The sequence below is a fragment of the Aulonocara stuartgranti genome (assembly GCF_965226115.1).
Source record: "Aulonocara stuartgranti genome assembly, chromosome: 7".
In the NCBI taxonomy this organism is placed as follows: domain Eukaryota; kingdom Metazoa; phylum Chordata; class Actinopteri; order Cichliformes; family Cichlidae; genus Aulonocara; species Aulonocara stuartgranti.
Window position 1 is genome coordinate 26,588,578 of NC_138945.1, and position 16,558 is coordinate 26,605,135.

The 16,558-nt window shown below is 40.2% G+C and overlaps 1 protein-coding gene across 5 annotated transcripts; it reads right to left on the bottom strand.

The window, feature by feature from the left end:
• Positions 1-1,084: 1,084 nt before the first annotated feature.
• Positions 1,085-16,551, bottom strand: rbm18 (RNA binding motif protein 18). 5 transcript variants are annotated; one of them, XM_082542755.1, is made up of 6 exons: positions 16,334-16,550; positions 15,250-15,363; positions 10,660-10,786; positions 9,791-9,871; positions 5,460-5,560; positions 1,085-2,668 (listed from the first exon to the last, which is right to left on the bottom strand). In XM_082542755.1, the coding sequence occupies exons 2-6, from the start codon at positions 15,354-15,356 to the stop codon at positions 2,488-2,490; spliced, it is 597 nt and encodes a 198-aa protein (XP_082398881.1). In that variant the 5' UTR covers positions 15,357-15,363; positions 16,334-16,550; the 3' UTR covers positions 1,085-2,487. The 5 variants fall into 5 exon arrangements, 3 of the variants coding, with proteins under 3 accessions (XP_082398881.1, XP_082398879.1, XP_082398880.1); XM_082542753.1 differs by having other exon boundaries at positions 9,785-9,871; XM_082542754.1 differs by lacking the exon at positions 16,334-16,550 and adding an exon at positions 16,167-16,325 and having other exon boundaries at positions 9,785-9,871.
• Between the last annotated feature and the right edge of the window lie 7 nt (positions 16,552-16,558).

A 16,558-nucleotide genomic window follows, 5' to 3' on the forward strand; every position in this document is an offset into this window, starting at 1 on the left:
TAGCAGCAGAGGGAAAAAAAATAAAATTATACTTGTTTATATGATTGTCATTTATTTGCTACTGGAAATATACAGCTGGCGTTGACCGCGGACAACAATGCGGCAATTAACGCACAAGTTTGCGCTCGAAAACCAAAGTTTTTGTTATATACACGCTGATTGTTGTGTATATGCGGATAAAACCATATGTATGTTCTTATTACTCATTTATATATATATATATAAAAGAAAAAATAGTCATTATTAAAGAGAAGACAATTTTGAGACTGAAATTAATTTAACTCCATGATTCAAAATATAATTCCGTTAATATTTTGGATAATTTTATGCCAGTTGTCGCTATGCTTGCAGTTATTTAAAGAACATAAATATTGCGATTCAAGGCATCATGTATTTATAAAATAAAACTGGTTGAAGTTAAAATTCATTAAAAAATAAGAATAAATTCGATGTTTAAGTAATAAGTTAAAAGATGTATATTAGTAGGGCAAATATTCACGATTTACAGATCTTTCAAACACAGCTGGCGCTACGTTTAAATCCACAGATTAATGTGTTTGTTTGTTTTTAATGTAAATCCTTAATACAATTATGCAAAAGTATAAATACATATACATAAATACATAAACTATAGGAGCTGATGTAACTGAATCTAAACGCTGACAGAAACTCAGGGAGCCATTAAACAAAAGACTGAGCTTTATAATTACAGGATATGTTTGAGCCTACAATAGTTTAGATCGATATGTCAATCATCCCGCTTTCCACAGCGGATCCATGATTATCTGTAAATCTACACTTCAGGAATTATTCCATCAAAAATGATCCAAGCGTTTAAAAAAAGAAGAAAAAAATACACCCGAATGTGTATCCATGAACTAAAAAGGATATATTTATCCAGTGGCTCCTTTATTGAAAACAGATAATTACAGGCAAGGAAAATAAAATAAATAAATAAAATAAAACAAAAATAGAATTAAAAAAAAATGCTGTAATGGATTTCACAAATGTTCTGCAGCCGCATGAATGATTTTACAGCAACAAACAAATCCCACGAAGAGCTGAGTGATGTCAAGAGGTAGGATTTGGTCCATCGGTCTGCACGAAATTGTGCTCTTCCGTCTTCTCCAACAATTAGCCCGCTGCGAGCTGTAGACCAACAGTTCCTACTTGGTAACCTCACAAAAACAGAAAAGGCCATTTGGCCAGCAAATTCAATCATCTGCCAATTAAATCCAGTTTACAGTCTCATCGGGATTTCGTCTCTTTTTTTTCTTTTTCTTTTTTAAAAAAATCATAAGAGCCTCAAACTCCAATAAAGAAAAAATGCCCAATATGACAGCAAATGAAAAAAAAAATGCAGTTTATAATAAGGAAAATGTGTCCACATTAATCAGTCTTACAAAAAGGCCTACAAAGTATTGGAAGTATTTACAGGAACTGCACAAAAATAGTAAACTACTTAATATTCATCATACCAGAGTGGGAAAAGTGAGCCTCAAAAGGCTACAATAGCTAAGACTATATGATTATTGTGGATAATGTTGTTACATAGATGCTCTTTCTGGTAATAAATAAATGATTTGATCCATGATGGCTGATTTTCCACAAACAAAAACCCCCAAAACGAAAGGGTTACATGTGGTGAGGAGAGGGAGCTTTTGGGCAATGGAAACAAAATATTTTAATGGCAACAAAGAACACCATCAACATGAAAAACACAGGAGCGAAGTGATTATTTACCTTTAATGGAGAATTTTAAATAACAAGAATGCGACCAGGGATGGATCTAAATGCTACGCAAAAGTCATTAAAAACAGTCGTATAAAATTAGATCCAAGAAAAAAAACAAAACAAAAAAAAGAACAAAGGGGGGAGAAATCAAGCGCACCCACACACACACACACACACACACACACACACACACACACTAAAACTCGCAGTGAGAGTCGCTAAGCGGCTTGTGGCTTATTATTTTTACACTCCATTAATAGTAACCAATTAGGACAAACCGAAGCCCAACCCGCCCTCCAAAAGAAACATATTCCTTAATTAAATAATGTGATCTGGAAGTTAGAAGATGTGTTCAAAACAAAACGAGAAGCAGCGTTTACACCGCTTAACACTTTCAACTGTGTTCAATCGCTGCAAATCGTGATGAGGCAGGCCGACGAGAGGCCCGACCTGCACGTCAGCCAGGTTTGGGTCACATGTCCGGCTAAATAATGACCGATGATTCTGAGACCTGAAATAATTTAAAAAAAAAACAACCCAAAACCCATTTTGGGTGCCGTCCATGATGGCTGTGGTTACTCCTTAACAGTCAGGGTTCACCTTCGAGAGCTTTTATTTTCCCCACATCGGACAGTCGAAAGTACTGAATGTGGAAACTGTTTGTGTGGAGGTGGGGGCTGAGGTGTAGACGCTGGCTTTGGGTTTAGAGAGGAAGGGGTGGGTGGCTGGGGATAGAATAAGTGGGAGGATGGGTCATCTCCTGAACTTGCGGGGCCTGCTCTGGTTGCTGTGGTGTGATTTAGAGTAGGGCTCCCAGCGTTTCCTCTCTGGCGGCTTGTTGTAAACGTAGGCAGACGGGCCTGAGTAGCTATCGTCTGGATTCTCCTCCATCATCTGGAGCTTGGCTTCGATGGCGCGGATCTTAGCACTCGTGCTGGAGGAAGAAGGAAAAAATGAGAGGAGGTGTTAGCAGCGAGGCTGGGGGGGAAATACTAGTGTTGATACTGAGTGTGAGGGACAAATAGGACTGATGTACAGACTCTGGGGGACAGAAAGAGGAGGTAATAGCAGTCTTAGTGAGAGGGGGGTGGACAGGTTTAAAATAAAATACAGAAGAATGAACAGTGAAACAGAGGACTACTTTTATTTAAATGGTGAAACAGAATTTGGAGAAGCAGAGGAGATAAGATTGTGGGAAAAAATTGCAGTGCTTGTGGGGAGGCGGTGGGGAAATGAGGGAATGAGTATGCGCGAGAAGTAGCAAAAAAAAAAAAAAACTGGAGAGGAAAACAATAGAGGGGCCATCAGGGAAAAAAAGAGAGCTATAGTGTATATTTCCTCTCTTGTGCTGTGTGGATAGAGTGACTTTGAGGTTTGCAGCAGATAGATGAGAGGTTCCTGCACAACAACACGAAATTACTTCTTTTTTTTCAACCACGACATATTTACACAAAATTAACAGCTTCCACATTTAAAGGGTAAAAAACACTCTGCTCAGTGAGTCTGCTCACTCCGGGGAACCTAATTTGGCATTTGACCGTTTTTACACTCCATTTGTCTTATTTTAAATAGGCTGCAAATGCATTATTAATCCCCCTAAAACTGTTGTTTATGTTAAGGAAAAGATCATTGATCAGCGCACTGCTTTACCTCACAATGGTAAGGTGAATCCACCGTGAGGCCAATTGCTGAGTGTCTTCTCTTTAACATCCCATCAAAATAAAGGGTAAAAAGGCCCCAAAATAGTAAAGGAAAATATCATAGTTCAGGTTAAAGTCCAAGAGTTGCCTTTTTTTGGTTGCCAGTGGGATGTATACTCACTGAGTAGCCTGCATAAAATTCATGCTGTGTATTTCACGTTTTGCTGTGACTCTAGGCTGGATTACCTCAGTAGGAGGCAAAAACGCCACAGAGTGACTTAACAGCACTTTATTTATTTAATTGGTTGACCTGCAAGTGTGTATATGGGAATAAGGGCTGCAAATGTGGCTGCTATAATGGCATACTTTGGAGTCGGACAGAATTTCAACACTTCCATTGATGTCTTTGGAGCCAATGTGGTCTTTCAATAATTTCAGCACCACAGTTGAGTACCGTGAAGAATGTTTTATAGCAGAGGTGTCAGACATGCATCCTGGCAAAGGGTCAAATCCAGTCCTGCTGGACAGCTTTACAAAGTATCAGAATGGCTGAGGAGCTAATAATAACTCATTTTCTTTAACAAATTGCACTGCTCTTGCTGGAGAGGTGGAGCTGTGAGGATAGCTAAACTTTTTCTAAATCATAAATGATTATTTCAATCATAAATGAGTAAAATACTATTGTTTAGTTTCAAGCGTGTGCGTTTTGCGTGTTTTTTTATAAGATCCACTTTGATCTGTAAAATTGTAATGCAAGGAAAAACTGAGGAACATTGTTGAAATAGCTCTTTTTTTCTTCTTAAGACATCTCAGACTGTTTTTAAAATGGATGTTTCATTAAATGTGAATGTTTTCAGAAGGTACTTGGACTACACTAAAAGAAAGAGAACAGCTCTTGAGATAACATTAGGCCCGTATGCGGTCCAAAATATGTCTGAAACTTCTGTTTTTCATGTATTTGTGCTGGCTTGGTTAATTAAGGTTTAATTACAGTATGTCAGAAGATAGACATGATCGTGGATGTAACAAAAGGTCACACTCACAGAGTGGGTGAAATGCTTCATGGGTTTCTCCAGCCCTCCCCCCAAAGTTGGATGAGTGGAAAAGAATGAATGGAAAAAAATAAACAAGTGTTTTCTACTGATTGCATTTACTTTTTTAAAATTTTTTCCCCCATTCAGTGACCCCCTGCAAGTAGTTATAACAACCAACTGGTCACCCAGAGCTTAAGCATTCAACACCCTAACCTATGAGTGCCCACTTTCAATCAATGCATAGGTCACCGAGTGGAAGGCAACCTGCCTCCAAACAATCGCAGTCTGACTCGGACTGAGTGCAGTCACTCTCAGACAGATCGGAGAAGGCTTGCAAATAACTGCTGTTTAATTTATAACGTTGCCATCACACTGGTGTCAGTTGCAACTCGTCTGCAATTGGTCTCTTTGCAGTTGGGGACATGACTCAACTGGTTGCCAACTGGTTACAATCCTATGTAAAAGTTAATAGATAAACAGAAATATCTGAATTTCTGTTTCGGATCTATGAGGTTCTTGCTAGACTCTGAATGTAAGCAGTTGAAGTGCATTTACATTGAAGGAGACAGCACCAGATTAGCGATCTTCACCGATTTATCACAGTTAATCAGATATAGACTGCATGTGTACATGCCAACTTAATACAGTTCAATCACAGGCTGACTGGTAGCAGACTGTCTTATTGCCATTTTATCACCTTCTCAATGCAATAAAGTTTCTCTGAGGATGGCAACTGTTATGAGGCTCAGGTTTTAGTAGTTGGAGCTCTCTCTTGTAGTAGGAGATGGTAAACTTCAGCAGCATTCTCACTGCTAGAAATTCTTTCTTAGGTTTAAGCAAGACTGACAGGTAGAGAAAGAAGAAGGCAATTCGATGCCCACTGGCTCATCTTTGCACTGGGTGCCGACAGATTAGAAACCAATTCAAATCCATTCAAATACAAAAGTTCAGGCCTTCAGCTCATATGTGAACACACTCAGAGAAAAAACAAAACCGGATACAACAGCAGAAAGTTTATATGTGTGCGTGTGTGTCTGCTGTTGATGCCAACCTGAGGTGGTTGGTTGTTATGGATCCATCCTCTGTTGAACCGCTGCATGACGGTTCCAGGCTGGGAGGCATCGTCTTGTCATTACGAAAACCTTCAAACCTCTGTAAACAACATACGTGGGCAAAAACAAACAAACAAAGACCCACACAAACAATGATGGAAACGTGTATGGACAGACAGATGAAAAGAGATAAACAGAAGGAGTAAAATAACAAGTAGAGTAAGTAATGGCAGAAGATACACAAGATACAGGGAAGCAGACAATCAGTGGAAGAGACTGAATATGTCCTAAAGATATAATGTGGACTGTGATATAGATTACAGCTCACAGTACACATCAATCAAACTTTAACTTTCTAAAAATTCCAATTCCTAATCATTAATATCAGTTTAACAGCATTTTACCCCTGAGATACATTTTAGGTCTAAGTTTGAACAGGGCCAAATAAAATAAGGCAGACATTCAGAAAACAACAGACCTTCTAATAAATACTAACAGCAGGTCTCTGAAGTCAGCTCCAGTTTTCTCCCACAAATATGAACATTACTAAACTACAGTATTGATCTTGTTTGTTTCCGGTCAAACAGACAGTAACCAAGCAGCAAGCAAGCACGTCCGGCTTGTAATCACACCCTAAGGGATGATCGAGGATAAAAGTGGGACCAGCTGATGAGCAACAACCAACGCGTGCACTCATTCCTTTCAAAACCACCTTCCAAACATCTCCAACAGCCAAAACTGAAACCTGTGGAGAAAAAAAAGAAAGAAAAAAGAAAAACTAAACAAAGTAACAGTCACATGATGGGTAATGATAAGCTCCAGCACTTGGCGCAGCAGTTTCCGTGTGCAGTACGTTTGGAAACCATCTGGCGAAGTTCAGCCGGTGGAAGCGAGACAGACTCACATGACATTACATGAAGTTACATAAATGCAGCAGAGCACACGCACACACATTCCTACATACAGTCCCATGAAATAAACAACATGTATAGCCAAGAATAAGAGTAAAAACAATGACCATGCAACCAGCCAGGACCCTTCCCTTCCACCTATTCCTAAAGGCATGTGGCTGGAATGCATAGAGATCTGAATGCAGCCAATAAGAGCACACTGAATCTGAAAACACTCCAAAACCTGCAAATAAAGCTAAATTTGGGTTGTTAAATTTGTTTTTCAGGAGATAGCATTTTAAATTAGGTTAATAAAACTAAATATCTAAATAACTGCACTATAATTGGCTGACAAGTGAGAAATGCATAGCAAATGTAGTTAAACTTTTGTTTTGTAAATTCATTCAGTGTTGGATGTATCACCTTACAATATGACACCAATAACTTTTACTTTCTAACAAGTAACAAGTTCACCCAACCGGGTGGTAAAATAGTTGAGGAGGTGCTGGAAATATCATGAAGTAAACTCAATATACTAAGAAGACTTCACACGCTCAGGATGAATAATCAACACGCACAAACTAAATGAAAACCGTTTATTGTTTCTGGTAAAGCAAACAAACTCAAACGAGTAACTAATGCATACATGATGCTTTAATGTAATAGATTACTTTTAAAATATCAAGTTGTTTTAAAAGTAAAAGCCTATTACACAACACGGAGTACAAACAAATAAAGCCAAGAAGAAGTGTACAAAACCGTAGTTCCTCTCGTGACCACTTGAGGTTGGCTCGAAAAAGGAATGAGACCCCAAAGACTCCCATGCTAAAATGCTCCACTTTGCAGCATTAAAAAGAAAACTTGCATACCTGGTATTAAAAAAAATAATAGTTTACCCTCAGATCAACTCCGAGTGAGGGTATTTTTTTTTACTCATCCAACTGGGTAACTCAGTTACAGGTAGGGTCACGGCAGGCGCCCTGACACAAGCATAAAGCTGATAAGTGTGTTTGTGTGTTGCACTTGCTAACTAAGCTCACTAGGATAAGCTGATAAATTAGCACTGCACCCTTTTAGCCACACAAATCATTTCATCTCCAAAGGTGGCATGCATCATAGATAAGCTTACTTATATAAGTATGGGTATAAAATACGCCATCTTTAACAGTTGCATTTGCAGGTTTGGAAATCTGAGGATTGTGGACATCCTTAAATAAATGATCATCAGAGTAATTCCCTCCATTTCAAAGCTTTAAATAAAGTCAAGATGTAAGCCTGGATGATTGGATAACTTCAACACCACCTGTCTGTGACTCACATATCCCAGCACATCACTCCTGGGTTGGACTCAATGAAGACAGGCTGGCAAAAATGTAATTCATTTTTAATTTGACCTGAGCCGGCTCCATCAGTGGAAGATTGCTCACAAAGACGGGACTGCAAAAATTAGTGACTCGCACTTCACAGACTAGTCCACTTGAAATATCAGTATACCGGCTTCACTGGAATTGGCAGTGATCTGCAATTGACCCCATTTTGTAATCTCTGTAGCTAATAAGAAACATAACCCTTGAAATTATGCATCAAACAAAGGTTAAGAAAGGGGAAAAGCGCACATATTGCATGCTTTAGAAGGAGGTTTAATGATCAGATACCTCTTAGGAAAAAGCTCCTGAGGTGATGGGTGAAGTTGAGCGTTGCGGTGCTATCTTTTTTGGAACATACGACATGGGTCATGCTTAAACCTCTAATCTTTTCCTCGCCTAAAACTCACAATAAGAAAATGTGGGGGAGTCTACAACATGAGGGAGAAAGATTGATGAACAATGTGAAGATGACTGTGGTTGAAATATTAATTTATTTTCACAAAGGTCATGATAATGGTGATGTGTGAATTCATTTCTGCCAGGAGGGAGGCAAATCCATGTCTGCAGGCTAGGCGGAGATACTCCCTGTTGTGAAACTTTAATTATAGCAATCAAGTCTAGCAGGACAGTTTGCTGGGTCACATGATAACGACCGTCCATCAACACACTGCAGCAGAGTGGAAAAATGGGGTTGCGCATATCTAGCTTACTTTAACAGAACAAAGCTTAAGAATACCAACAACATTCGCTGGAAGCCGAGGTCAACCCCAGTCTATAACCCACTGACAATTTAATTATAATTAAAAAACTAATTCCTAAAAAAACTTGCACTTTCTCTGACTCTGTTAGTCACGTATGCGGCAGAGAGGACAGCAAGATAAATATTCTCCAAGACTGTGTTTTAACTGCCTGAGCTGATAGACAGAAAATGGTATTTACTGAGAGGAACCAGCATTTACTGTATGCCTGCCATGCAGGCAAAGAGTCAAAAACCTGTTTATTCATATAAATCCTCACATTAACAAACCTGACGCTACAGTCTGGGGTCTGTTGAATCTAAGATGACCCCAACTTGACCCTGAAAAATACTGTTAATATGTCATTTTAAGCTTTAAAAGAATAAAACAATTATTAAGTTTGAGAATTATTTATATTAGCCTACACGTACTGCTAATTATTAAAAAAAAGAAGAAAAAAAGGGGTCAGAACCAGACCCCATTCAGCTGATTATATTCACTCACTACAGTACACTAAATTATTCACAAGATTAACCGTGCTCTTCTGTTAGTATAACCTACGCTAGAGATGCTTCTTGCATGGAAGTGTTTTTACATGCAGCAGTTATGCAAGCTGCATAACTGACTTGCATAACTGGACAATAGTTATGCAAGGAAATGTTTGATTTCATAGTACTGCACCTAAAAAAGTGCATGTGAGCTAAGGCGAGTGGCAAAGATGTTGGGAGATTGTTACTTAAGTGGTTCAAGGTCATTTTTATTAGTGGCACAAAAATTGTTTTTTTTGTTTTTTTTAAATGAACACTTGTAGAAGCATGAATATAAACAGCCACTACTTTTGCTTGAAACGGTTGATTGAACTGTTATTAGGTAAATCTTTGAGCAGATTTATCTCACAGCGTGTTCTCTTAAAGGCGGCAGCGTTGACCTTGACCCCCTTCTACCATGTGTTTGTGTGTGTGTAGGGCGTGATTCGTCTCTATACAGGATATCCTTTCACCCTTCGCCAGTAGGCTTTCTATTGTTAACAGACAGGCATGCTGGTTGTGCTGGGATCCCTGTGCTCTCTGTAAACTGGCTCTGACAGCAAAAACACTAAAATTAAAACCACTACTGGCGGATCATTTTTATCTTTCACCCTAAGCCAGATTGACCTCTGCCATCACATATTTTGGTGATTTCTCCCAACCCTTCGGTCATTAGAGAGCCTAACATTTTTCTAATGCACAGATCTAATATTTATATTTAGTCTCTATACCTGCAGATTAAACCCAAAATGTCAGCCACATTCAGAGCAGTATTGTATGCTGGGAGTGAGCGTGATACTTACCCTCACCTGTGCGTGCGCCCAGCGCACAACCAACTTCTTGGACAAAGCTAGCTTCCCATTTAAACACTGGATAGCCCTCTCAGCCTCCTGCATGCAGCCACAGAAACACAAACACAGAGAAAACAAGGAAGAGGAAAAGAGAGAAAGACAGAGGGGCGGCTTTTAAGTCGTGATTAAAAATCAGCTTTGATGATTGCATCCGAGTGATTAAATCATTAGTCCTCATAACAGCAGAAGGCCATAACTGAGGTGTCTGAGTGTGTGGCTGTGTGTATGAGAGGCAGTGTGAATAAATACAGTTTTATCTAATCAAATGTGCAAGTGGCTTTGTTGCTAAATTATATTAATGCAGTTCTTTATCCAAGCGTGTCTACATGTAAGTGTGTGTGAGTGTGAAAGATAAACACACACTTCCTCTGTATAATCCTTTTGGGAGGGCTTCATATCCCACTGATAGACACTAGCTGTGAAACTAGATGCTTATCTCAATCCCACAGCACGCTCCAAAACAACCTGTGAAGCTTAAACCTGCTCCCTATAAAGCCCACTTCAACAGGACACACACGCACACTGCTTCAGGTTGACTCATGAACGTTTTTACACTCAGTTTGGGTCATTTTCATAAAACATCCAACTCATAGTGGATGAAAATTGTTTCTCATCAGATCTTTAAGTTCAAATATTTTTCCTATATTGATGAAATGACTCGTTTTACTCCTGCCAACTGAGGATTTACTTTTAGAAATGATAAATCTGGTATTTCATGCATCTGAGTTTACGTACTAGTGTACAAAGCCACATTCTGTGGGTTTAAAAAAAACAAACAAACTTTAACACAACTGACATTTATATGCAGATAAACATGCTGCACGTACCTCCCTGGTGCTAAAGTTGACAAAGCAGTAGCCTCGTGGCTGTCCCTCCAAAGGCCCAGACTTGTGAAACAGGAAGTCAAACTGTTTCACTTTGCCAAACTTCTCTAACAACTTCACCAGGTGATACCTGTCGAGAGAGAGCGAGAGAGCGAAAGAGAGAGAGAGCAAAAAAAAAGTGTAAGAAAAGACTGCTCCGTAAAGACAGAAAATGGGAAATAAGAAGGCAAAATGACTTTGATATTTTGCAAAAGGGTCTCAGTCCATGCTGTATTTGGCCCCCGTAAATCTGTCAAGTGGGGCTAATGAGAATGACAGCTTTCTCTCCCTGACACCTTTTTAGCAGCAGGCCAGCTGGTGTGGCAGGCCGGTGACAGTAAATCTCTGACTGAGACAATGCTGAGGATACAGTAGCAGGACAATGAGGGAATAAAACAGAGGAAGCTTAAAATCCCCCCTGAGCACAGAGATCTGCACAAACAACCTCCACTGACTGTGCGGCGCTGCTTAGGACTACAAATGAGCATACATGTGGTCACTGAAGAGCTATGCAGTGTTTGTGAGATTGTAGGTGTGTGTGTGCGCGCGCGTTTAACCAGCAATTTGCAGCCATGGGAAAAAAACATTTCTTTTGACAGTACAGAAAAGAGCAATGAGTTCAGGGTCACTTGGAGACTAGATTCGCTGCTACACTACTGTAAATACCCCGGGGCTGATTGATTGTTTTCAACACAAACTGAGCAGCACGTGCTTTTCCATTTCGTTAAGAAGAAAATAGGAAAAAGTGTCCATCCCAAGTTCCAATATACTGACACATTCGAGATGCTGGGGTCAACTGTGTGAGTCAGGCTCAAAAAATGACTGAAATGGTGAAATCAATTAGCAAAATTGTTGCAGACTTCTTTTAAGAGTGTCAATGGACTCATTTACAGTAACTGTTTGAGGTCCAAGAACAAGTTTGAATCACTGTGAAAACTCCTCAACAAGAAACAACACATCGCCCTGCTGATTAGTCACTGAAACCACCACAGAATTAACTCCTCATGTTCCTGAGTGAAGGCAAAGAAACGGCTTTTAGCAGTCCTCACTGTATGAAAGACGACAACACCCGTAACTGTTTGCAAACCAACTCAATCAGCAGTTTACGAAAAAAAAAAAAAGGTTACAGTTACACATTTGTATACTTTAATATTTTGTGTCAACCCAAGGAGCGTGCACATGCACAAACAGTTGAAGCCAAACATTTTCAGCAATTCGTTGATTTTATTTTTGTTTACATGTTCTTGTCTTCTGTCACAGGGGAAAAAACTGAAACGCTCGAAGAAAAGAGTCCAACAGACGCCCTCCTGTGTTCTTGATTTGGTGCCATTGCCTTGTGTGACTGTCCAGGCCTCAGAGTGACCCCAGGTGTTTTGTATAACTGTTAAAGAGAAATTAATGCTTCAGCCTTTTATTGTTTAGGAGCCTGTTATTTTTAATCCTCAAGTGGTTTGTGTGTGTGTGAGAGACCAGAAAAATGTCAATGTGCAAGTGTGCAGTGTATGTGCAAGGGACTTGATGTGGCATTCTCAGAGTGAAGCGAGGTTCTAAGCTACAGGTTGTACTAATGTCTTCTACGACTCCCTGGGGGGCTTTAGACCGACGACAGTTTCTGCTTTTCCCAGACAACACCCTGCAAGCCTCCCCATGTGACAGTGGCTCATCTAGCCCTAGATTACACTTAAGTTGTTGTTTACACTTCAGTAAACAAAAACTGTGCACTAGTGAACTATGCCGTCCTTTGAAAAAGCTATATAGTTAGACGTTTGAGCATATGTGTATTTTTAACAGAGGTTACACACTAAGAACCTTATTGGATGCTAAACCACAATGGAGAGCTCCTCCTGGGGGCTGTAAAACCCACCAGAGGAAGAGGGGAAGAGAAGGGGGAGGAAAGGGAGGGAAAGGTGAGCAAACGGAGACTAAAGTTCAGAGAGGGGATATTGATGGCAAGGTGAAAGGTGTAGGAAGAGGAGCACAAGGCAAAAGAAGAGAGGAGGTGAGAAGCCAGGTATGACAGATACAAGAGTTAGGAAACAAGAGGAGAGGAAGGAAGGGACAGGGGGGGATGTGAGTCAAGTCCAGAAAAAGATAAGACAAAAGGTTCGGTCCAGAAAAGTGCAGGTCAGAAGGGAAGAATTTGGAGAGGAGGAGCTAGGGTTTGACTGCTTGACAATGCAGCTATCTGCAGTTGTAAAGAGTAAAAGAGCGTGCAACTGACAACTAGCACTGTGACAGGAACTGTGGGATTTTTACTGAAAATTTAAAAGGGAAACAACATCATAGTTTCCCCATAACCCAATGGATATCTGAACAGGATGAAAAGCAGAAAAGGTCAATTTAATTATCACACGTGGAATAAATTCGTCTCTCTTCATTGTGTGATGAACTCATAGGAAAATTTCATAATTCTCTCAACAGGGAAGCTTATAATCAAACAGAACGGTGCACAGGACTTCACACAAAATCACAGTGCTGCTTTTCACTGTATTCAAATTAAGTGTAACGTTTTACCCTGAACCACCTAAAACAGCACTGAAAACATGAAACAGAACTAAATCTCACCTAAACGCCAGCACTGAAAAATGCAACAATTTTACAAGAAGTCTTTAGGAATAGTTCTCCAGGCTTCCTGAAGGATAGTCAAAGCTCCTCTTTGGATGTTTCTGCCTTTTGTTCTGTTCTCTGTCAAATATGATCCCACACTGCTTCAGTACTGTTGAGGTCTGCGCTCTGGGGAGGCCAGTCCAGTGTTCAACTGTGTCTTTGTCTATCCAGGTATGCTTTCACTGCATTGGTAGTGTTTTTGGGAAGCCGCTGCTATTCAAATGTTTTCCAGATGGTATTGCGTTGTGGATCAAAATCAAAATGCCAAGTTTTCAGCTGATAGTTCTTTGGAAATCACCTTGCTACTGCAAAATACTGTTTCCTCCAAGTCAAACCCAATTATATTTGGCAGTGTAGATTCAACTACAGAAATTGGAACAAACTATATACTTTTGTGACAGGCTGCTAGTCACAATATACCTAAAGATACACATTAAAATTGGTTCATTTCTAAGTTGTGTGTTATGTGTAGACACAACATTGGTTCATCTAGTTTGTTAGGTGCCTTTTTAAAACTTTTCATAGGTGAGTGTTAAGTGTCATAACAAACAAAAAACATTCCTTTGGGACGACCAGGTACAAGGACTGGACTGAAGATGGGTGCAATCTAAAAAAAAAAAAAAATCATTCAAAGACCTTCAGAAAGCTTAAAAAAAGACAAAGTGTGTATCACTGGAAGCAAAATATAAAGAAATCAAGTGGGGCTTAAGACTTTTGCACACTTTTGTATTTTCAAATGATCCAAGCTCAAAGAAATAAAATTTCACCCTCACAGAATAAATTACTCATGTCATCTTTTGTAATAAAATGATATAAATTAAGATTGGGGGCAGTTTAAAGTTGTATTGATTTTAAATGCTGAGAACAGTTTGTTTCAGTTCAATCACTTTTCCTTGTGGCATCAGCACCTTGCATCTGCAGGGAGTTTGGCTCACCCAGACAAACACAGGGGGTACTGCGTGCTATCCCGGAGCTAATTAATCTTCCCAATCAGCAACGGGGGCCTTGAGCATTTCTCTTGTTTTCCCTCCATACTGAGAAGTAGAGGGCCATTTAAGAAGAAGCAGAGCAGAGCAGGGAAAGGGGAAGGAAACGCCTGTCTAGACGCCCACCAGAGCTGCTGCCCGTACATTCTCCAGCAGCCCCCACAGGCGTACAAACACACCCCTCACCCCAAAAAACTACCTCCTCTTCATCACAGCATATGCAGGGATGTCTTTAGCATTCAGCAGCAAACACAAAGAAGGAGGAACAAAAAGGATTTGCATGTGATGCTCTGTCAAGACTCTTCTGGGTGTCAAAGCCTCTACCAGCTGCCACCCAAACATATCTCTCTCTCTCACACACACACACACACACACACACACACACACACACACACACACACACACACACACACAGAGCTCCAGGTTGACACAGAAACAGTAAACAGGGCAGGTGATTGAGGAATGATGGCTGCTCCTTAGCCGAGCAGGTCTCCACGCTTCACTGCCTCTCTTTCACACACCCAGCCCTGTCTGCTCAGTCTCAGCTTGTGACACACACACACACTCTACACACACAGTTAATCAATCATATACGGACACACAATACATTGCCTTTCTATGGGGTAGAAGGTACAAACCAATGCCTCAGTTTCATACCATCTATTACAGTGACCACAGATCACCCACTAAAAGCCATCACTAAATGTTACTCCATATTAAAGTGGCGCTTTCGCACATTTGACGCTGAAAACGTTACATTTAACTCCTAAAAATGCTCACTATGGCACAGCTCTATTGTAATCCCAGTGGCTCTTTGACTATGAGCTCAGATCCCTGTAATCATTACTAACGGATTAAAGTGTTGTAGATAATTTACACTATCTAAAGTGATATCTGGTGGATCAATGAAGATGAAATATGAGCTTGCGTTAAAGCAGAAACTGACTTTTTTTTTACTCACTCTGTGATTTTGGGATCAATGTTTCCTATCCACAAGCGGTTTCCATCATGGGCCGTGCTCTCTGAAATAATAGAGGCATTTTCGACTGTCTCTGCTGCCGATGACATGTGGAATCTGTGGGATAAAAGAAGCAAAAGGCAGAGTTTTTGATTATCGCAAGTATGAATTTGCATGGAGCTGAGGAGCTCAGACACTCAACAGCTGGGCGTTTGCCTCTGGAAATCTCTGGAACATGAAGGAACCTACCAGAGAAGACCTGGACACCTATTGGGCATCTGCACGCTCAACCAAATACAGATATTCAGCTAATTATACCCTCATTGAAGGAAAAATCCAGGAAAGGTCAAAAAAGTAAAGCGTCAGATAAACAGCTTCCACATTAACTGCACATAAATAATAAAGAGTCTCAAAACTTTGCCTTTCAGCTGCCCTTTATTGGACGCCACAGTTGATCATCTTCCTTCATCTGACACTATCCCAAGCATCCTCCTCTGTCACAACAACCCTCCTTGTCCTCCTTCCCTACATCCACGAACCTTTTTCTTCCTTCTGCTTGGCAGTTTCACCACCAACATGCTTTCTACGACATAGCCACTACCACGCCAATGATCTAATCTCTGAAAAGTGTCCAATTAAACAGTGAATTTTAGGGATTTTCTAATCTAACTCAGTTAATTTCATTCAATTAAAATTTAAAGCAGTTGTGTGCAATATGTGCGCAAAGGTTGTGCCGATGTATGTATTCATAACAGGGGTTTTAACTTAATCAGGAAACAGAATCAGGAAACGACGTAGTGTGGGTTACTTCCTCGCACTGTCAAATAAACACATAGTTCCTGAAAACATCTGAAAAAGCAAAACTCCGACTCCACATCTGGGAAAAGCTAAGCAAATAATCTTAGTTTAACAAACTGTACAATTCTACTCCTTAACTCCGGAACTTCTTCGGATAGATCCGCCCGGGTAGAGTTAAACCAGACACGGTTATGCAGGTGGTAACATATGTGATGAAGATGAGCTCTCAGTCACTTCGTTATAGAAGAGCAGTGGATTGCAGCAGTTAGCTAAGTGAGTTTCCGTTTACCTCGTTGTTTGTCAAACTTCCTCTTCGCTGGCGAATTCTTCGAATTGATTTACCACTGATCCCACCTTCGGGATGATTCTGGTGCGTCAAAACGTCAAATTAATCATTTCCTAAACTGTTTTCGTTCTATATTAGAGACTAGGCGAGCTAGCTCTGACGATACCTCGCTACCGTCTGACAACAAAGGCGCGGGGTGATGACGTAGTTTGTTTGAGCATGCGCAGT

What these genes read in the sequence shown, in the direction of transcription:
- rbm18 (XM_082542753.1), bottom strand. Translation starts at nt 15,356, where the DNA reads ATGTCATCGGCAGCAGAGACAGTCGAAAATGCCTCTATTATTTCAGAG. An exon ending in ATTGATCCCAAAATCACAGA is followed by an intron (nt 10,787 to 15,249) that starts GTGAGTAAAAAA and finishes CTCTCTCGACAG; the next exon opens with GTATCACCTGGTGAAGTTGT. An exon ending in GGGCGCACGCACAGGTGAGG is followed by an intron (nt 5,561 to 9,784) that starts GTAAGTATCACG and finishes TGTTGTTTACAG; the next exon opens with AGGTTTGAAGGTTTTCGTAA.